The sequence below is a fragment of the Mus musculus genome, chromosome 6 (assembly GCF_000001635.26).
Source record: "Mus musculus strain C57BL/6J chromosome 6, GRCm38.p6 C57BL/6J".
Taxonomy (NCBI): domain Eukaryota; kingdom Metazoa; phylum Chordata; class Mammalia; order Rodentia; family Muridae; genus Mus; species Mus musculus.
This window is the reverse complement of record NC_000072.6, coordinates 125,546,614-125,568,074: the sequence shown is the minus strand read 5'-3', so window position 1 is coordinate 125,568,074 and position 21,461 is coordinate 125,546,614. Positions and strand designations below refer to the sequence as shown.

Below are 21,461 nucleotides of genomic sequence, written 5' to 3'. Positions count from 1 at the left end.
CTTCAATGATATGCTCATTTGTAAAATATTCTACGCACATTATACCACAAATTAAATGGTTCAGCTAACAGCCTTAGGAGGAGCGATTCTCCGGGATTACCTGGAGGGGCCCTGTGTACAGCTATATGTATCCTTATCAGACAAAGAGGGAAATTGGATGCAGGCACTCACAGGGGAGAGGTAGAAATGACAGCTACAAGTCAAGGGATGCAGTAGCAACTGGGGACCCGAGGGACAAATCCTGTCCCCGGAGAAGAAGCTCTGCCCTGCCGAGGCCTGGATTAGGGCTCTGGTCTCCAGAACTGTGAAGGAATAGGCTTCTGCTGCTGGAAGCCATCTGGTTTGTAGTAACTCATTGGAAGCCAGAGGAAACTAATAGACCAGGGGAGTCCAGTGAAGTGAACTGAAATCCGTATGGTACCCACTGTGTACTGGATGCTGTGATAGATGCTCTTTGGTACCCAATCGAGTAGAGTGGGCTTGGACATCTTAAGGAAGAGGGAGAGAAGCAATTTCACAAGGAAGGGAAAGTTTCTTCAACCAGTCAGTGAGATCAGGGCTGTTCCCCCCATCCTGAGTGTCAAATTCTTTATTTATACAGGAAAAGTTAGACAAGGTGGTCTCAAAAATCTTTTTCAGCCCTGATTTTGTATAGTATGAAACTCTATGGCTAAATAAGAACCAAAGCAGAAGGGGGTCCAGTAGATGAAATTGCAAATGTTATTATTTAAAGGGGGGAGCCTCAGAGATTAAGAAACAAAACAAGTAGAGACTCTCAGAAGTCAGGAAACAAACTTAACTGTTTGGGAACAAATAGTGTTGGGTCTGAACTGAGAGCTGAACTAAATAAATCACTTTCTGGAGATGTTTCCAAAAATAGCACCAGGGGCCCAACTTTTGCCAACAAATACCACTTTTTTTCCCAGAGCATAGGTCATATGTAATATGTAAATGTATGTGTGTATGTATACATATATATACATATACATATTATCTCTATATACATATTACAATGGACAAACATTCTATTGAAGCCACAAATAACTTCAAAAAGAGTAGACAGAATTCTGAGATAGAGAAAGAAAGATGAGAGGAGGAGGAGAAGAGGAAGAATAACAAAGATAAACAGGAAGAACAGACAAGCGGCTGGCTGCAGAGGACTAGGCTGAAGGCAGCCATCTTGAACTTGGATGGTGGGAGGTGGACTTAAATCCCTGCTGTGAAGGTGTGGTCCTTTGAGAAAGCTAGCAGGGAAAGCAACCTACTCTGAAAACCAGAAAAACAAGAGTTTGTTTCCTTGACCTGGGCTCAGTATAAGGGGAAAGAAAGTCTCTCCTGAAAACATGGGGTAAGGAGAAAGCTTAGGGAAGGTTTGAGATTCATATTCAGCACGCTCTGAATCCCAGCACTCGGGAGGCAGAGGCAGGCAGATTTCTGAGTTCGAGGCCAGCCTGGTCTACAGAGTGAGCTCCAGGACAGCCAGGGCTACACAGAGAAACTCTGTCTTGAAAAATGTTTAAAAAAAAAAAAAAAAGAGAGAGAGAGAGAGAGAGAGAGAGAGAAAGAGAAAGAGAATCAATAATTCAATGCAGACTGCAAATTTAACATAAAATCCTTCTAAAGATGATCTGACAATCCAAAATTATGAATCACAGAATCAATGGACTATGAATGGAGGTCAGCAGACATTAAATTAGGAAGTTGGAAGCTCTAGATGCTCCGAGCAGATAGCTTACCCTCCTGCGTCCTAAAATCATCTTCCGCGAAGATGTTAAAATCACCGCACAGCCCACAGGTCTTGTTGAAGTGTCTGTCTGACATCAGGACTTGGAAGTTGCCATTGCCATCGATTCTGGCCGCAAAGCCAAAGGTCTCACTGGAGAGCTTATAGTACCCAGCCTCGCGTTCTAGGTAGAGTCCTTGGGAGGCGTAGGGCATGGAGATGCTGGAGGGCAAAGGGCAAAATCATTCAGCTGCTGGTGCAATTTTCAGATCTCCCCAGCCTCCCGACCCCAAGCCCACATTACAGGCTTCAGACAGTGAAGCACAGTGGTCAAGGTTCTGGACCAGCGCTGCAGAGACCTGGCCTCTGGGGACCCAGTTTCTACGCTTAAATTATGATGGAATGAAAAATGTGAGAGAAAGACTCCAGGGTCCTTTGCCATGGGACACCTGAGCTTCTGACTTACCTTTGGTCACCCTGCGTTACGGTGCCATTGGCAAACAAATGGATGTCAAAAAACTCCCCAAGATACACAGACAGGCTCATTCTCTTGCCATCTTGGAAGTTCCCTAAAAAGAAAAAGAGAAAAAAAAAAAGGTTCCGTCCAAAACTAATACATCTTTTCCCGAGTGTCTGTAATCTCCATGGAAGTCTACTCCTGAAAGACCCAACAGAAAAGCAACCAAGACCCCTGAAAACCCTCGACTCCCTCATCTTACTCTTTGTAAGTACTAAGGGCTGATGCATAGCCCTCAGTGGACTGAGGCACAGGCATGGCCGTGTCCTTCTGGAAGCTTATCATCTTGGTGTAGAAATAAGGCTCATGCTGTCTGAGCACAGATAGAAGTAGAGTGAGCTGTAGGTACCCAGCTTTACCACACAGTGTTGTCACCGTAGGAGAATCCAAGGCAGAATCTATGTGCCGTTTGTTTTTAAAATGGAGACTTGAGTCCCACTGTTTAACTGCACATGGTTTCCCGTGAGAAATTTAAAGGGAACTGTAAATGGAAATCAATAAATTACTGATATCTCTATTAGTGACATTTGTATGGCCAAACACCACACAAACACCTGGGAAAATGCTCTCTGCCAATGGCCTGGCTGTGAGGGCCAAACACAGGCATTTTTCACAGTTCTCTGAAAGTTTAGCAATGCAAAATTAATCTGTAAGAAACACACAGAGTCTGGGCTGTTGGTGTTTAACAGACTGTGTAGGAGATAAAGGAAAGGGAGGGGTCAGCGGAGAAGCTGAGTCTGGAGACCAGGGAACAGAGAAACTGGAGGATGTAAGAAGGGAAGCCAGTGGAGACCACTCAACCGTGGGCCTCAGGGAGCCTGAGAGAACCTGGAGATCAGGTGGAAGAAATGGGTAAATCGACCTTTGTCTTCTCCTAGAGGGCTGGAGGTGTGGCCTGGAGCGCCTCAACAAAACAGTGGCAAGGAAGCGTGTGGTGCCACGCCCACAGAAGACTGGACCATTGGTGTGAGTTGTTACCACCACAGTCAGGACCACGGAGGAAGTGAGCCTCTGTACCCCTGAAGTTGCCACCCTCTGAAGAGCCTCGTAGCAACACAGGCAGGATAAAATAGAGATGCCAAACTGACTAGACAAAACACAAAGGGCCATCAGTTTGGACCGAGCTTCTGCACCAAGCTCAACAGACCAAACCAAACTGTTAGCAAGCAGGTAACGCGGGATGTGCATCCGACCTCCTGAGAAAACAGGAGAGAGCTATTGAGATGGCTCACCAGGTAAAAAGCTTTGTTTGCTGCCAACCAGGACAACCTGAGGTGGAGCCCCAAAACCCATGCACGTGGGGGAAGAAAAAAAACTGACTCCCACAAGTAATCCTCTTACCTCCACATATGCGTGTGGCACACACGTGCACGTGGCACAGCTATGCATGTGGCACGCACAGGCACATGTGAGTAAATAAATAAACACATAAATTAATGAAGCAAGAGATGGAGAAGGAAGAAGGAAAGGAAGGACAGAGGGACAGAGGGAGGGAGGAGAGAAGATATTCCTAAATAGCCAGTAGCTGCTTTAATGTCCACAGGAAATCAACTGAATGCGGCTCATCACTGAGTTCCATGTCTCGGCCGTCTCAGTCTGGGGACCCACCCTCCTCCACGGGGCGCACACAGTTTTACAGAATGATTCTAGAATAGCAAATAACACCAGCCCCAACCTCCCAATTGTCCTTATTCAGCCATGTCCCACAGGTCTGAGCTGCAGGGCTGGTCTGCTCTGCACTTTTACTCAGAATATACTTTTTAAGATTCTTTTCTATAATTACATGTATGTGTTCAAGGCTTAGGGGTGGCAAGTGTTCTGCAAACACAGGAAGGGCAGGATGGGCTCTTGCCTGCTGAGCCACCTCTTCAGCCTGAGACTAGTTCTATAGAGAGTAAGTCTCCAGCCGCAGGCCCGTAGGCGACAGAAAGATACAACAGTCACGTAGCATTTCAGTGTGAGTGCATGGCTATCCTATCACTTAGCTTTTCCACATGCTGGGAAATGGCTGTGTGAAAGTGATTTTTTAAAAGACAACCAGAGCCAGGCTCCAGCGTGCAAACCCTCTCAAGAATTGTCCTGTCCCTAGGCATTTACTGTGGGTCCAGAGCCAAAACCCATCTTAGGTTTGCTTGCCTGAGGCCTGGGCTCCAAACACTGCACACTAACAGGTCCTGCGGTGAGGCCCAGTGAGGACCTGCTCGGCTCCTTCCCTCTCGATGTCCCTGACCTCTATGACCGCCCCCCCCCCCCCAGCTTGTCTCCTCCTCGGTCTGCCCTTCCTTTGCATCCCCAATATTACAGTGAAAGGCAGACAAAGATGCTTTGTTTCTGTTTCCTGGGAAACCTCACCAGGTGCCAAAGGCACCTTCCTCCTGGGAACTTGAAGGGATTCCCTGAAGACCTGCCCTTCTTATAGGCTCCCCCTCCAATGGAGACTTGAGAAAGGGAGCTGGGAACACGAGAGCCAGGGAAACTGTGGCCAGGGGTAGTGCTAAGAGATGCTTAGGCAGCACCCGGGCAGCTAGGGAGGTGCCATTGCCACCCAGATATGGACCAACAAGTCCATTTCTTTCAGAGATGCCATAGAAAGGCCACTGCCACTGCCTAGGAGGCTAGGCTAGCCCAGAATGCAGCAACAACAGAAGAAAATCAAACAAGAAGAACCCCCAAAGCCATGTTGGGAAGCATGAGAGCTTTTGCCCTTCCCAAGAGAAGAATGAAGAATAAGGGAGCACTCCTTGAGGAGGAATGAGGGAACACTCCTTGAGGAGGATTGAGGGAGCACTCCTTGAGGAGAAATGAGGGAGCACTCCTTGAGGAAGAGGACGAGAGGTCAGTTTGATAGACAAAAGAAGCCTGAGGAAAATGGAAACAAAGTCAAGATAAAATGAGGTGTGTGATCCTGAAACTGAGAGAGACTGAAACAGTAAGCTCACAGGTTCTACCCCAGCCTGAGCTGCATAGCATAACTCTGTCTAAAACAAAAGGAAAAGTGGATCAGTTGTTTCAAAGTTACCTTACTTATAGTGTGGCAGGAAAGGAGACAAAGTGACTTTGTATAATAAAAGCTGTGGTAGTGGATCCCCCAGGGGGTGACCCTGAGAGTCACCTGCCCTTCATATTGAATTTTTTTTAATTCTTCTCTCATATATTAGGTCTGACCGCAGTTTCCCCTCCCTCCCTTCCCCCAGTCTCTCCTCAACACCTCTCTTCCTCCCCACCCGAGACCTAGCCCCTGTCCACCTCTCCTGGGAAAAGAGCAGGCCTCCCAGGGACATGAAACAATGTGACATAACAAGCTACACTAAGACCAGGCACATGCTATCATATCAAGGGTGGAAGAGGCAACCCAACAGGAGGAAATGGTCCTAAAAGCAAGCAAAAGAGTCAGGAACAGCCCCTTTCCCACTGTTAGGATTCTCACAGGAATACCAAGCAACTCAGCCCTAACATATATGCAGAGGGCCTAAGTCAGAGCCCTGCAGGCTCTCTGATCTTCGCCCACCCACATCAGTCCCTGGTCTGTTGACTCTGTGGGCCGTGTCTTCATGGTGTCCCTGATCCCTTGGTTGCTCCAATCCTGCCTCCCCCCATCCACAGGACTCCCTGAGATCAGCCAAACACCACAGAACATTTGAAGGACTTGCCTGGGATTCCAGGAAAGACCAGAGTTAAGAAGTCTAGGGGTCAGGTAGCCAAGGAGTGTCAAGGTGGGCCAGATGTAAGAAGGAACAGGTTGGAGCTGGTGGTCCAAGATCTTCACCGACTGTTAGAATTTGGGGTCCTGAAGTGGATAGTTTATGGCAACCAAATCCCATTTCCACTCCAAGACAAGCGGAAATGAACAGTGCAGGGGCCGGGGGAGGCTTAGCATTGTGTCCTTCAGTGAAGGTAGAACTGTGTCGAAGCTGTGAAGCTCCCAATCTCACAAGGTGAGCAGGCTTCAGAGCCATTGGCCACATCGACAGCAGGAGGTGGTTAAAGGACACACTATGAGAGCGAGGAGGGTCTCTGAGACCATCTGAATATGTGGCTCTTAAGTTTAACAGTCAAAACACCCTTTTCTTCATGAGTCAGTACACACACACCCACACACACATACAGAGTTTCTGTTTTCACCCTTACCATATGCCACTCACTCTGAAGTTTTCTGGCATTTGCTGTTCTTTGCAAATGATAGTTACAGCACATGGCTTATAGCTCAGTATGAACAACACTGACCTAAACTGTCTTGTTCCTTCTTCCCTTCCTCCCTCCCTCCCTCCCTCCCTCCCTCCCTCCCTCCCTTCCTTCCTTCCTTCCTTCCTCCCTTCCTTCCTTCCAAGAGACAGCATCTATGTAGCAAAGGCCAGGCTAGAACTAAAGTTCACCTCACTCCTTCAAGCACTTAGATTGTATGCAAACACCACCAGGCCAGGTAAATTGCTATCGTATTACAGTTGAAGAAACTAAGGCTTAAATATATAATCTGATTTCACTATCTGGCCACCATTGTCACTGGAGACTGGACACTTTGCTGTGAGACCCACTACAAACGACAGAATGAGTAACAGCAACTGGGCCCCACCCACTAGATGTCCTAGCCCCACCCACTAGATTCCTGGCCCCACCCACTAGATTCTTGGTCCCACCCATTAGATGTCTGTAGCGCATACCCCAGATATGATCCTCCAAAAGGTACCCAGACACTGCCAGTTATCCTGTGGTGGGGAAACCACTCGGACTAAGGACTATCTGTTTACACTGGTCACTGGGAGCACAGCATGCGGGTTTTCTGATCCCCTAGCTCAAGTGTCTTTTTTGCAACACACAGCTGCCTACCTAGGATCTCTCAGCACAGTGGATTCAACAAACCACTGACACTGAGAGGAACTCTAAAACCCCTCCATTTAACCTGCCTTCTTTCCTTCCTGCAAATACTGTGCAACCATTAGGAAAGCATGCCATTCAAAGTGCCCCCCCAAAAGGGAACCTCGCACGCCTCAAACCTCCAAGGTAGTATAGTATTTCCTAACACTGCTGGGCAAGGAAGGGCTGGGTGTCCACCCAAGAAGGAAAACAGGCCAGTCAATTCTCCCTAGGCTCCCAGCTGGCCTCAAACTCACTGTACAAGATGCTCAGAAAGTAGCGAGCCACCAACCCTCACCCCATTGGTGGGAGCAGGAGGCATCCTGCCCCATCAGAAGCATACAGGGAACTTGAATCAGGATGGGGGGGGGGTCGTTCTCAGACATCTTGTACTGTGGAAATGACTGAGCGGGCTTCTGGTTACTTATGGCTCTCCTTGGACTGATCTGGGAGCCAGATCTTGTGGCCATGACTTAGGAAGAGAAGGACCTACAGAGCAGGAGAAATGGGGACTCCCCAGTCTCTCTGTGGCCCCTGTGCTGACTGTGGAAAGACATGAAACTTTGGCTTGGGCCCCCAGTCACAAGAGGGCTTCCCTTGGCGTTAGGTAGGCTTACGTGCACAGACAGAAACACTTTACCCAGGATATGAGCAAGGCCCACAAACACCCAGACAGGAAGGTTTAGAATCAAGGAAACAGGATGTCTCTGGAGAACAATTGAGTGCAAGGTAATCCTAGGCCTACACACGAAACCCAGGGTCCGAAGCCTAGGGTCCTTCCCCTGACCCAGGGCTCTGGTCCCCTCCCCATCGCCACTCCAGCCTGCCTCCCACACACCACTAATATCAACAGGAAAAATAACCATCAGGTCTGTCTGATGTCACAGTAAGATTGGGATGGAAATGCAATCAATCTATAGCAAGGCACGTATACTCTAGAACTGATTCTGATCAATGGCTTCCAGAAAACTGACTCCTGACAAGAGCAAGTTGTCATGAGAAAAGGACCACAAACCACTGGAGAATCGACAGGGATATCTGGAAACACATGGTCCCTCCTTGGATCCCAAAGTGCCCCCTGGGTACTGAAACCAGGAAGAGTGACCCATGAGGCTGGGTCTCTGCTACAGCCCTGTGTGGTGGCAGAAGGGAGTTACCTTCAGTGAAAGAGAACCTGACCTTGACAGAGCACACTGAGGCCCAGCAGTGTGTGACTCTTTAACGAGCAAATTCAATAACAGGACATCCTAGTGTGACCCGGGTGCTTCTGAGACTTAGTTTGCACAAAGGGTCACGTTTTCAAAGAGCTGACCTCACCTGAGCCTCACATGCCTAAATCATAAAGACCAGGAGGCTAAGGAGGCTGTTGTTTCTCTGGGGACTCTGATGGGATAGGAATGTGAGTGTATGTCTCCTCCTAAGCTTCCATCTCCTCAGAGTGGCATAGCCTCTGAGTCCTTGGAAATATAAGCCCGTTGGGTAACCCAAGTCGATGAGCCCAGTGCTAACCAGAGCCAAGTAGTCAAAGGGGCTGTGATGGTTAATCTCATAGGACACTAGGGATTGGTGTTATAATCTCATCTCAACGTAATGAGCTCTAGATCCACCTAGAGAAGGAGCCTGTGTAAGGAAGTGTATAGGTTAGGTTGTCCTGTGAGCATGTCTTAGAAGAATTGCCTTGCTTAGGTTAACTGAAACGGGAAGCCCCACCCTAAGAGTGATTGGCAGCCCTTCCTGGACTTGGTCCTGAGCAAAAAGGAGAGAAGGTCTTCTTCACGAGCGTTTGTTGGTCTCCGTTTCTTAACTGTAGATGCTACGTGACCAGCCGTCTCGAGCTCCTGCCGCTGTGTCTTCCCTTGTAACCAGTTGAGAGCCAAAATAAACTGGTCCTTAACTTGCCTTCATCAGGGTATCATGTCCCAGCAACAGAAACATAGACAAGGACCTTCCTGGCGGGGTCATATTACATTCCAGAGGCACCAGCACAGCCTAGAGGGAGGCAGTTTGAATTGCCCTTATGTAGGGAGAAAGAGGGCTTTTTTAAATATGCTGGCTGGGTCCCCAGAGCCCAAGATATGAACTCTATGCCTGGCCCTAAGATTCATTGTGTATTGCTTACTAACCTGTCTGGTAGGATCCACAGGAGAACAAAGCTAAAGCTAAGGCAGACAGATCCCCACCACTAGGGCATCAGTGTCGCCCTCCCTAAATCTGATGCCATAGTATAGAGAGGTGACACTGTTAACCTTGTCGAAATCTTGTACCAAGGCTGGAGAGATGGCTCCGCTGGAAGGAGCATGCGCTGCTTCTCCAGGGATCTGAGCTCAGTTCTTAACACGCACATCAGGTGATTCATAAGTGCCTATAACTGCAAGGGATCCACAGGCGCCAGCATACACATGGCATATATTCACAGACACATACACATAAATAGAAAACCATTTTCAAAAAACAGTACAAAACCCTCTTGTCATTCCTACTCCATTCTGACTCAGCAATGCCCTCAGTCACCAGGTAGGGTGTCTCTACCTCTCCTCCATGATGGTGAGGTAGGAAGAGCTCCAGTTAGAATACACACTGTGGTTACCTGAGTGGCAGGCCTGAGTCCCAGCCTCCCTAGTTGGGGCAGGAGGAGATTCTGCTCTTCTAAACCTCGCCCTAACTATTGCCTCTGTGGGAACCCACAGTCCAGTGTTCAGGATGGTTTCCATAGCTTGTCACATCCCAAAAGTGCCTTTGGTCCATTACAGCTCCTGCCTTGTTACTGTGACCCAGGCTACCAATCCTTCTTCCTGTATAACTGCCTGTGGTGGTTTGAATAGGAATGGCCCCTACAGATCATAGATCTGAATGCTTGGTCATTAGGGATTGGTGCTACATGACAGGGATTAGGAGGCGTGGCCTCGTTCTAGTAAGTGTGGCCTTGTTGGAGAAAATGTGTCACTGGGGTTTCAAATGCTCAAGCCATGCCCAGGCGCTCGTGCTCTCTCTCTCTCTCTCTCTCTCTCTCTCTCTCTCTCTCTCTCTCTCTCTCCTCTCTGCAGAACCAGATGTAAAGCTCTCAGCTCCTTCTCCAACACCACACCTGCCTGTGTGCCACCATGGACTAAGCCTCTAAGACTGTAAGCAGGCCCCAATTAAATGCTTTCCTTTATAAGAGTTGCTGTGGTCATGGTGTCTCTTCACAGCAATAGAACACTGACTAAGACACTGCCCCCTCAGCACCCTCTTGCCAGCACTCGAGTTCTTTCTGACCCTTCTTCAACATCAACTAAGAAAATGTCTCCATAAGATCAAGTCATAGGCGGGCCTAAAACATTTTCCTAATTAGAGATTGATGGGGTGGGGTGGGGTGGGGATGGCTAGCAAATTGTGGGTAGTGCCATCCTTGGGCTGGTGGTCCTCAGTTCTATAAAAAAGCATGCTTAGTAAGAGGAGCAAGCCAGGAAGCAGCATTCCCCCTCCATGGCTTCTACATCAGCTCCTGCCTCAAGGTTCCTGTCCTGACTTCCTTTGATGATAAGCAGTTATGTAAAAGTATATGCTAAATAAGCCCTTTCCTCCCCAAGTTGCTTTGGTCATGCTGTTTCACAGCAACAGTAACCCTAAGAAAAACTCCATGCTTCTCAGCATTCGGTCCCCAGTAAACACCCGTATCAGCAGCTGGGAAATTACTAGACATGAGATTCTTGGTCCCATTCCTGAGCTTCTGGAGTCAGAACTCTGGGGTTAGAACCAAGCAATAGCTGTTTAACTCCCCCTGGGTGATCCTCACACCTGCTGAGGTTGGGGACCGTTGCTCAAGCTTGACCATCATTACAGCCTTAGTCATCTGGATCCTGGCTCCCCGCAATGCACCCCCTCCCTCCCGCCTCTTCCCCTGGCTCATGCTGCCCCCAGTGCGTGGAAAACTTCCCTGTGTTCTCCACCTAACCCAAGCCCCTCACTCAAGACTCCTCAAATGTCACTCACATGAATATTTTCCTTTCATATGGTGGCCCACAACCTTCCCAGTGCAGTGACCCTTTACTACAGTCCCTCCTGTTGTGGTGACCCCCCCAACCATAAAGTATTTTCATTGCTACTTCCTAACTGTAATTTTGCTACTGTTATGAATCGTAATATAAATATTTGTGTTTTCTGATGGTCCTAGGTGATTCCTTGAAAGGGTAGCGCCCCACAGGTTGAGAACCCCTGCTTTAATACAGCATAGTTCCAGGTTTCACGGATCCTTTTCCACTCCTTATTGAGAGACCCCACATAAACAACATAAAACAACGAAAAACAAGATACTGTCCTTGCCCTTGTGGGGCTGCCAGAGAACAGGGAAGATGATGGGAAAGCGACTGATTTGCTAACCGAGGCAGGAGAGCTGGTGGGAGAACAGCCTAAGAAAGTGTCTTAGTTAGCGTTTCTATTGCTGCGATAAAGCACGAGGACCAAAAAGCAAGCTGAGGAGAAAGGTGACTATTTGGCTTACATCTCCATCTCACTGTTCATTGTTGAGCTCAAACAAGGAGGTCTCTGGAGAGGTGCTGCTTACTGGCTGGTACCTCATGGCTTGCTCAGTCTGCTTTCTCATAGAACCCAGGGCCACCGGTCCAGAGATAACACCACCCACAATGGGCTGTGCTATCACTAGCACGTCGCTAATTAATCACTAGCACAGTCAATCACTAATTAAGAAAATGTCCAACAGACTTGCCTACAGCCTGATCTTACAGAAGCATTCTCTCAATTGAGGCTCCCTTCTTTCTGATGACTCTAGCTTGTGTTAAGTTGCCAGAACAAAGAGCATTCCAGAAGCGGGAGGAAGCCAGGAGAGTTGGTCATATCTATTACCCCAACACTCAAAAGGCCAAGGCAGAAGAACCTCCATTTTAGAACCAGTGTGGGTCACGCTGAATGTGAGGAGTGGGGAATCTCACAGCCATGGCCACAGGCAGCTTACAAACAGCTTAACACATGCCTGGGCCCACAGCACGACTAAAGACGGCCTTCTCTGGATACAGTTTCTCATTTGTAAACAAGAATGATTGTGCCTGCATCCCACAGCTGCGGTGAGGATGCGAAGACAACACAGGTGGACTATCAGCTCCTGTCGGTAAGTTAGGAGGTATCCAAGCTCTTAATTCTGAATTCCACGTGTCCCAAAGCTCTTCTACGCCATCTTCTTTCTCTATAATATTGAACTCCTGGGATGTTGCCTGGACCCACAGCAATGGACACAATCAGTAACGTAACACAGATGTCCTCACACCAGACTTTGAGAAGGTGTCACAGAAAGGCTGTTGCCCTAAGGGAAGGTGTCATGGGAAGGCCACCATCTTCAAGGGAAGGTGTCATGGGGAGACCACTGCCCTCCACATTCTCAGAAGTGACCTCGAATCTCAGGTCCTGAGCGTTGGAACCGTCCCCCATCTCAGCTGCCCCTGCTCTGGGATCCTGCCTCGGGTACCCAGGACTCACCGAGAATGGAGAAGGAACGTTTCTGGCAGTCCCCAGCCAGGAGATAACTGCAGCCCCCTGCAAAGCTGTACATGGTCTCATCAAACGTGTTGATGAAGTCGTCCCCAAAGAGGCTGCATCGGGCCGTCGACGGCCTGTCACGGGGCTTTTCTGTGCAGAGGGTCCCTGAAGGAAGAAGCCACGGGTGAGCATAATGGGACCATCATCCCAAAGTTCTCTGACCCCACAGAAGCCAGGCTGCAACAGAATGAAAATAGAAGCAAGGAAGAGCTTTCCATTTTAAGTGAGGCCCCTTGCCTCTGAGCATGACCCCAGACTCATGGTAATAATGGAGAAACAATCTTCCAGGACATAGATTCATCTTAGTGACACGTCCTGCCTTATGCGATGATGCCTGGTATAGAAAACTTAGAGAACACAGAAGAATTCAGAGTATAGAGATGGTAGAGTCATCTGTGCCCCCCACCCCATGGGCAGTAACGAGTTGGTGCTCCCACAGTTGCTTTGTTCATTGCTCTGCTTCACCAGTCAAAGGGCATGGCTGGCATTTCAGTGAGAGAGGTTAAGGTGGGACAAGCAGTGAGGTGACAAGGGGGTGGCCTAGAACCCAGAGAACTGTCCTTGGACTTTGGCTCTGTGTGACTCTCGTGCAGTAGTGTCTCTTCTCTGACCAGCAGTCTCCTCATCTACATTGAGAGATTCAGCCAAATGACCACATGAAAACAAGTGCTGTCTCCAAGACTGGGATGCCGTCTGTCCTGCCCTGTGCTCCCATCACATGGTACAATCCTGTGCTACCAAGTTCCTTCAGATATCCAGTTTAGAGGGGATGTAAATCAGAAACAAGGTTCTGCATAGCTGTCACAGGAGTTGACCAGTGACTCCTAAAGTCACAAGTCTAACACAGATGGAGCACAGGTGAGTTCCAGACACATGTACTGAGCCCTGGAAGGAGGTGTTCCCAGTGTCCTGGGAGAAGGTAAGGAAAGAAAATGTTTTGTACCTACCTGGCCAGGTGAGGGCCAGAACAAGCAGGCAGATCTCATACCTGAAAGGGTTCATCTGCAAAATAAAATAAAATAAAAAGGAAATGAGCTGGTTCTCACCGTCCAGAGAGGTGGCAAGGACAAGCTACCATCAATGCATGTGTCCATTGAGGGAACATTTTCTTAAGCCAATAATAATAATAATAATAATAATAGTAATAATAATAATAGAAGGAGGAGGAGAATGAGACTAAGAATAAGGATTCTCACTGCCCCCCATGCCTCCTTTAAACGTGGAGAACTAGTCCCCAAAACCCTCCCACAGCAGAGCCAGGCTTAAGAGTGACAATCCCAGTGAGCCACACTGCCGAGACCTTCTCCAGACAATGGTACCATGGGGTGGGAAAGTTCTGGTTCTATTCTCCTGCCCTTGATGTTAGCCTAGCATCCCATGACCCCACAGTCCTGCAGCATCTGGAACAAAGGTGCCATTCCACCATCACACATAGCAACCAACTAGGAGAAGGGGCTGGCTTTTGTTGTTGCCATCAGAACCCAGACTCAGAGACCAGTCAAGGCCACCACTGAGAACTTGTTAGTCACCTGCCCTGGACCGTGAGTACCTTTAGAGCAGGGACTGTCCTTCTCACCAACATCCCTGGGACCTGCAAGGATACTCAGCACCCAGGAATGCTCTGTAAATGTTTGCTGAATGGCCTTGACAAGGGGACAGGAATTTAACAGCCCTGGACCTGAGAACATTTCTTTACAATGTGCCTCACCCCACTGCCCACTCAATCCTGGCTGGCTAAGCACACTCACCCACCCCGCGACTCTCAAAGCCCCTGCTGCCACCCCTCTCTTCTGGAGAATGTTACAGGACATACAGAAGGTGCCACCTAGGGCATAGTGGGTACAACCCTTCTTACATAATGCCCATTCAGACGAATGAAGAGGGGTAAATCCAGCCTCTTATGAGTGTGAACCGGACATGGCCAAGACTGGGTCACAAAGCAAGTGTCCCTCTCCACTGCCCTCCCAGCACACAGGTATATCAGGGGCTCCAAGCACATACTCAAGAAGGGAAGGAAGGGACCTACCAATCTCATCTGAATACAATTCTGCCAGGCCAGAAAGCCTCTTCAGAAAGAAAAGCAGGACCCAGCAGCAACAGCAGAGGGACCATAGGATCCAGGTAGCTTTGAATCACTCCTCCAGACAAATCCCTTCTGTTATAGGATCCGCAGCCAGATCCTCAGGGGCAGGGATCAGCCCTGTACCTTCCCCCACCCCTCAGCTAAGCCAGATCTCCATCCAAAACCATCATACCTTGCCCATACAAACAGGGGCTGTATCTCCAAGGTCCCTTGAGGAAACCCAGCCGCTACTCAGTGGTGCCACCTCTCACTCCTAAGCCATTTTCCTGCGCAACTGCTGGATGGATCTGCTCAGACTCTGAGCCGACCTGCTGTCAAGTTGTCCAGGGGCTTCAAAGTCCTCAGAGCCAGGGAGAGAAAACCCAAGCTGTGCCCCAGCCCATTCCTCTGCCTGCAATAGCTCCAAGTTGCCACCACAGAGCCCTGGCCTTCTCTTAATTACCAGCGGGAAACAATGGCAGGAAGCAGTAGTCGAGCCCTTCCAGGCTGATAAGGCTTGAAAAGCCAGGAGGGAGAGCTCCTGGAATCTGCTCCCCAAACACCACCACAGCTCAGTTTGGTCCCCGAGACACCCTGAGTGCCCCTTTAGGCAGCCAGGACCAGGGACAGTAGGTTTCCCATGACAGCCTGGTCCAGGCTAGGAGAGAGAACCAGGCTTACATCAACGTGGCTTCTGGTTCCAATTTCCAGAGGTTTTGAAAAACTCTTCTAACCTAGCCAACTTAGCAGCAAGGTGAGAGGAAGAAGTATGTTAGCACTTCCTGCCCCGTCACCCACAGGTATGAACCGTCCAGGCTAGACCTCACAAAAACCTAGCCTGTTTGTATCTTAGCCAGTGTTTTATGTACATGGTAGCACATGCCTGGAGACAGAGGCAGGAAGGTCTCTATGAGGTTTGAGCCAGCCTGGTCTACTTAGCAAGCTCCAGGACAGCAAGGACTAGAGAGAGAGAGAGAGAGCCTCTCTCAAAACAAACAGCAACAAAAATGAAAGCACTGGTCACAGTCTAAGTCTTTGGGAACTGGGGGAGTGGGGGTGGAAATGATGGTTCCATTCTAATACTCCCCCTTCAAAGACTCACACGTACACACCTGCTCTTTGCTAAGGCATAGAACCCAAGACCTGCACGTGATAAACAATCTTCCACTGAGCTACATCCCCGAGTTCCCACCACACCTCCACGCACACTAGCGTAAATCTGCACACACATACTCTCTCTGCCCCTGCCTCCCAACCTCCTATTCCCAAAAGCCCAGGTCTCAGCCAGATGGGACACACTAATTCCTGTTCAAAAAGAAACCAGGTACAATGTAGGAAAGCGAAGTGAGGCAGGACCTTGTCTGTGGGATTGCCGGCACTCAGCTGGGCAGCCCCCGCAGAGTGTCTAGGAGTGGCCTACTTCACTGCTTCTCACTACACCATTCCGCCAAGCCTCTGAAGAACTGCTATGCCCCCTTCACACACACCTCACACTCTCCCGTTCCCGTTTCCACTGTCTTAGTTAAGGTTTCTATTGCTGCAATGAAACACCATCACCGTGACCAACAAGCACGTTGGGGAGGAAAGTGTTTATTTGGCTTCTGTATCACAGTTTATCACCAAAGGAAGTCAGGACAGGAACAAGACAGAAATGTGGAGGCAGGAACTGATGCAGAGGCCATGGAAGGGTTCTGCATACAGGCTTTCTCACAATGCTTTCTTGCAGGACCACCAGTTCAGCACCATTTCCGATGAGCTGGGCCCTCCCCCATCAACCACTAATTAAGAAAATGTCCTACAGGCTGTACACAGACTCAAATTGTGGAAGCATTTTCTTAATTGAGGTCCCCTCCTCTCAGATGTCTTTAGCTTGTATCAAGTTAAAAACAAACAAACAAACAAACAAAAACAAAAAACCTAGCCAGCACAACCAGCCAGGGTAGGAAGGCCAGTGTTGCCAGGAAAGAAAAAGAATGAAAGAGGCAAGATTAGCCCTTAACATTTCTGTTACCAGAGTCCTTAGGGGCAGAGTCTAGAAGCCTAGTAATCTAGCCTTGGCCACCCATCATCAATGGGCCAAATTAAAAGGCACATGGTAACACAATACAGAGGAAGATTTATTCATGCGGCCACAGAGGGAAGAGAACAAGGAGACCCAGTGACCCCCCCCTCCCCCACCTAAACCATACTTGAAGTACTGACATAAAATTAGGCTTAAACAGAGGGCAGGAGGTGTGTGTGTGTGTGTGTGTGTGTGTGTGTGTAGGCAGTACTGGTCAAGGTGTAGTCTCTCCCCTTATTCCTCTACTTTTTCTTGGCTCCACTCTCCTGAAGAGTTGGTCTTACAAGTTGTTGGAACTATGTAAAATCTATTTCAAAATTCCTCCTCCAGCTTCCCACTTTACCTTCTCCAGCATAAGATCCCTGGGCAAACTCCAGTGTCTTTGGAACTGTCTCAATAGCATGACAACCAAAGGGAGGGGCACAGGCATCTCATCAGGATGTCCTTCCTCCTGGGGCCTGGAGAAATGGCTCAGTGGTTAAGAACACTGGCTGACCGTCCAGGGGACCAGGTTTCACTCCCAGCACCCACATGGTCGTTCATAACTGTCTATTAACTCCAGTTCAGAGGGATCTGACATCCTCTTCTGGCCTTTCAAAATGCTGGAAAAACACAGCACATTTTAAAATACACAGCTGGCCCAGAGTCAAATGAGTGGGACATGGTGGTGCATGCCTTTAATTCCATCCCTCAGGAGTCTGAAGTAGGAGGACCGTGAGTTCAAGACCAACCTTTACTACATAGTGAGACTTGGTCACATAAAAAACAAAAGCAAAAGCAAGCAAAAGTCTAGATGTTGGAAAAGAAATCCAAGAAAATGACTCCAAAGAATAAAAAAATGAAGAACGGTAGGAAGTGTTAGGAGAGAGCATGGAATAAAAGGAGCCAAGGAGAGGCATGAGAGTCAACCCAGGAGTCTACAGACCTCGTGGTCTCTGTGTGTTCACAGCCACAGACCCACCCCGAGCATTTTAGCACAGATAATTATGAGGGTGGGCAGGAAGCTGCAGCTGAGACATGCAAATGTGATATGGAGAAAGGAAAGCCACCAGTAAAAGACTCATATTAAGACAAGCATTGAAAGGGAGGGCTGGAGGAAGAGAGGGATGGAGGGGATGGGAAGGAAAATCGGGGAGGGAAAGCACGGTAGTATGGAAAAAGACTCAGTCTCACAGCTGTGTTATTTCTGCACCTAATGCTGTCAGCTGCTAGCCAGGACTGTTTCCTTAGCCACTCAACAGCCTGCACATAGTCACAGAGATCGGTCTCAGATGAGTTAGGTCTGAGTGCTGTGGAAGAGGGCGTAGTAACTAGTTCCCAGAACTAAGTCATCATTCAGAGTTAGGGCCATCTTCTCTTGCCAGAAAAAGATGAGCTTGCCATCCCCTGCCTTGCTGAATGGACTGCTAAAGAAGGTTCTTCAGGAAGAAGGAAGTTAAACCCAGAGAGAAAATGCTAGAAATAAAAAGCAACAGAGAGGCCTGGCAGTGGTGGCGCATGCCTTTAATCCCAGCACTCGGGAGGCAGAGGCAGGCGGATCTCTGAGTTTGAGGCCAGCCTGGTCTACAGAGTGAGTTCCAGGACAGCCAGGGCTACACAGAGAAACCCTGTCTCAAAAAAAAAAAAAAAAAATCAACAGAGAATTTGGTAGTTATGAGGTAAATGTGAACAGGCAGTGACTTCATAAGACAATAACAGTAATAGTGAGAAATTAAAAAGTTAAAGTAATAAATAAACAGGGGGCTGAGGCAGGAAGATGGGCAATGCTTACGGTACGGTTTCAAGAAAAAGACGTAAAAAGGAGAACAAGGTGGAGCCAGAGAACTAGACAGTAGGCACAAAGGGCAGTGACAATCGCAGAGTATTTTAAGGTTCTCGTATTTGTCAGACTTCAGACAAAAGTGCATGGAAGAATGTGAAGAACAGAGATTAATAAAGCCAGAATTCAGGGCTGGGGTGTAGCTCGGCTAGTAGGGTACTTGCCCTGTGCCCAAAGCTCTAGGTTGGTCCCTGGCCCCATGTGAGACTAGTTGTGGTTGGGTCATGGCCAGTAATCCGGGTACTTAATACAGGAGGTCGAAGCAAGATGGGTTCAAGACCATCCTCTGCTACACAGTGAGTTCAAGGCCAGCCTGGGCTACATGAGACCCTGGCTCAAACAAACAAATTACCAGAGGGTAACATTTATATAAAATCAAAGACTCTGTAAAATAAGGGGCTCACAATAATCTGTAATGCTGTCTTCTGGCCTCCAAGGGCACTGCATGAGCATACTACAGACATACCTGCATACTTACAGAAGACATACTTACATAAAATGAAAAAATTTACTCCTCACAAAGAGAAGACTATGTAATAAAATAAAATTTAAAATGCCTGTATATTCTTACTTGTAAATATGACTATCTGTGGAAAGTGACCACTAATTAGAATACTGGTGACCTCTGGGGAAGGAAAGAGGACAGAGGCTGAAGGGCGAGCCATGGGGCTCTGTCTCTGTATCTGCTTTATGTTTTTAACCATTCAACACTGGAGTAAACGGGGCGTTAGGATGGGCGGAGCTGGCTAAAATGCAGGTGTCTGTGCATTAGCCTCCCTGGGTTTCTATATGGTTGCAATTTTCATTTAAGAAGAAAAATCCTGACGCCAGGTGACTCAGAAGTGTGAGCTTTGCTCCTCCCATGGCAGGGTGACATCCTTCACGGCACACAGTCCCTGCTACAGGGCAACTTCCTTCCCATTCCGTTCCCAGAATCGAAAGGAGCTGCAGAGTCAAAAGCCGCCACAAAAGCTGCTAAGACCTTTAGCACACTTCCTTCAGGATCGGGCCAATGGGCGCTCTCATTACTTTCTTATTATTTGATAATGTATCTAGAAAACAGCAGTATAGTTAGTGTTTTAATAGTCAGTTTCTGTTTTTAAGGGAATATTTTCTAGTATTGCTCATCTAGATTTCTGACTTGAATTTCTTGTTTGTATCTTCAGGTCATTTAGTTACATTGATTGATTGATTGATTGATTGATTGATTGGGTTTAAACCTAGAGCCTCATGCAAAGCCAGCATGCTACCACTGAGCTGTGTCTCCGCCCTCTTCTCCCTTTCTCATTCTGACACATGGTCTCACTACATCGCCCAAGATGGGCATTCAGTCTGTAGCCCAAGCTGGCCTTGAATTTGAAGTCCTCCTGCCTCCGTCTTCCTAGTAACTGAGAGCATTTTCACCTGAGATGCTTGTCTTCCTGTAATATGGGAAAGCTCATGAAAGGCCCAAAATTTTATTCTCTTTTTTCCCCCCTCACATTAATACATGGGTCATTTCCCAGTTCGTTATTCACCTTTAATATTGCTCCATGATGAGTTTATTTGCTTGCTTGTTTGTTCTGTGTCTGGGGACCCATTTGATGTTATTGTCTTAGGGGGCTGAGTAGCTGCTTCAAGATGCAGCAAAGCAAAGATTCAACCGGTGAGTCTCCACCTGTTCCCTCCTCTGGGTTAGATATCGAATTGCTGCTTTGCTCTGGACTGAGGGAGTTTCCAGGGCTAAAACTGGGACAGTTCTCAGCAACTTGGACAGTTGGTCACCTTACCAGTCCCCTAGCCTAACCAGTTTCTTAGACTGCCTTCAAAAGATAGTTCAAACATTTTGAACATTCATCGCCAAATCCACTGTAGGAAGCCTTCATTTACACCTTCATTTACAAGTTAATCAAATGCCCTCTTTTTACATCAAGCAACTATCGTGGGTACCAAGGAAGTGGAAGCCAGACAGAAGCAGCTGCAGCACAAAGTGACCACTGAGGGGGCAGCTGAACAAGACAGGCGCCTCCCTGCTCACGGCTCTCCCTGGCAGTGGGCTCTCTTTCTCTCAGCCCCCAACTCCACAACAGTGCGTTAGGGATGTCTTCGATGCTGTGGCAAAGTACCTGACTAAAGCTACTTTTAAAGATAAAAAGGGCTTTCTTGTAGTCCACAGGTTGAGGGTACAGCCCGTCATGGGCGTGGAAGCACAGCAGCAGGATCTGGAGGCAGCTGGTCACATTGCATCTCAGTCAAAAGCAGAGAGAGATGGATGCTGGTCTCAGTTCACTTTCTCCTTCCCATGCAGCCCAGGCCCCTGGCCTGTAGGATGGTACTTACTCCTACAATGAGGGTAGGCATCCTCACCCCTATTAATCCAATCTAGAAACCATCACAGAAGTGCCCAGAGATTATTTCCACAGTAATTGTAGATCTCAGCAGGTTGGCAATCAGGGTTAACCCTTGGGGCTGGAGGGATGGCTCAGCAGTTAAGAACACTTACCACTCTTAAGAAGAACTGGGTTTTGGTTCCCAGAACCGATATCAGGTGGCTCATAACTGTCTAAAACTTCAGTTCCAGGGTATCCAACATCCTCTTCTGGCCTCTTCTGACCTACACACACATTGCACACATAAACTCATGCACGTTACACACATAAAAACGCATACACATAAATAAAAGATGAATTAATTTTTAAAAAACATTACTCACCATCAAGAGCCGCAGGCATAGTAATTACTCATCGCTAAGATAAACTGTGTGAAAGAAAGAAATAAAGGAGGAGATTCCTTGAGCTCAGGGTTTGAAGGGTCCATCCTTTACCGCAGCAAGGCACAGAGCGATGGTGACTCCCAACAGCAGCAGATCTGTGAGTTGGAGACCAGCCTGCTCGACACAGTAAGTTCCAGGCCAGCCAG

At 48.2% G+C, this 21,461-nt stretch overlaps 1 protein-coding gene across 2 annotated transcripts in view; it reads right to left on the bottom strand.

Moving 5' to 3' along the window:
- Vwf (Von Willebrand factor) overlaps window positions 1-15,127 on the bottom strand; it is a 133,732-nt gene extending 118,605 nt beyond the window's left edge. The window contains exons 1-5 of one of the 2 annotated variants that reach the window (NM_011708.4): window positions 14,876-15,127; window positions 13,568-13,622; window positions 12,561-12,725; window positions 2,190-2,292; window positions 1,737-1,945 (exon numbers count right to left, since the gene is read on the bottom strand). In NM_011708.4, coding sequence (NP_035838.3) covers window positions 1,737-1,945; window positions 2,190-2,292; window positions 12,561-12,725; window positions 13,568-13,622 — 532 coding nt within the window. In that variant the 5' untranslated portion in view covers window positions 14,876-15,127. Of the gene's footprint in view, window positions 1-1,736; window positions 1,946-2,189; window positions 2,293-2,442; window positions 2,670-12,560; window positions 12,726-13,567; window positions 13,623-14,875 lie in introns of those variants that run through there. The other variant, XM_006505918.4, reaches the window with a different exon arrangement.
- Window positions 15,128-21,461: the final 6,334 nt, after the last annotated feature.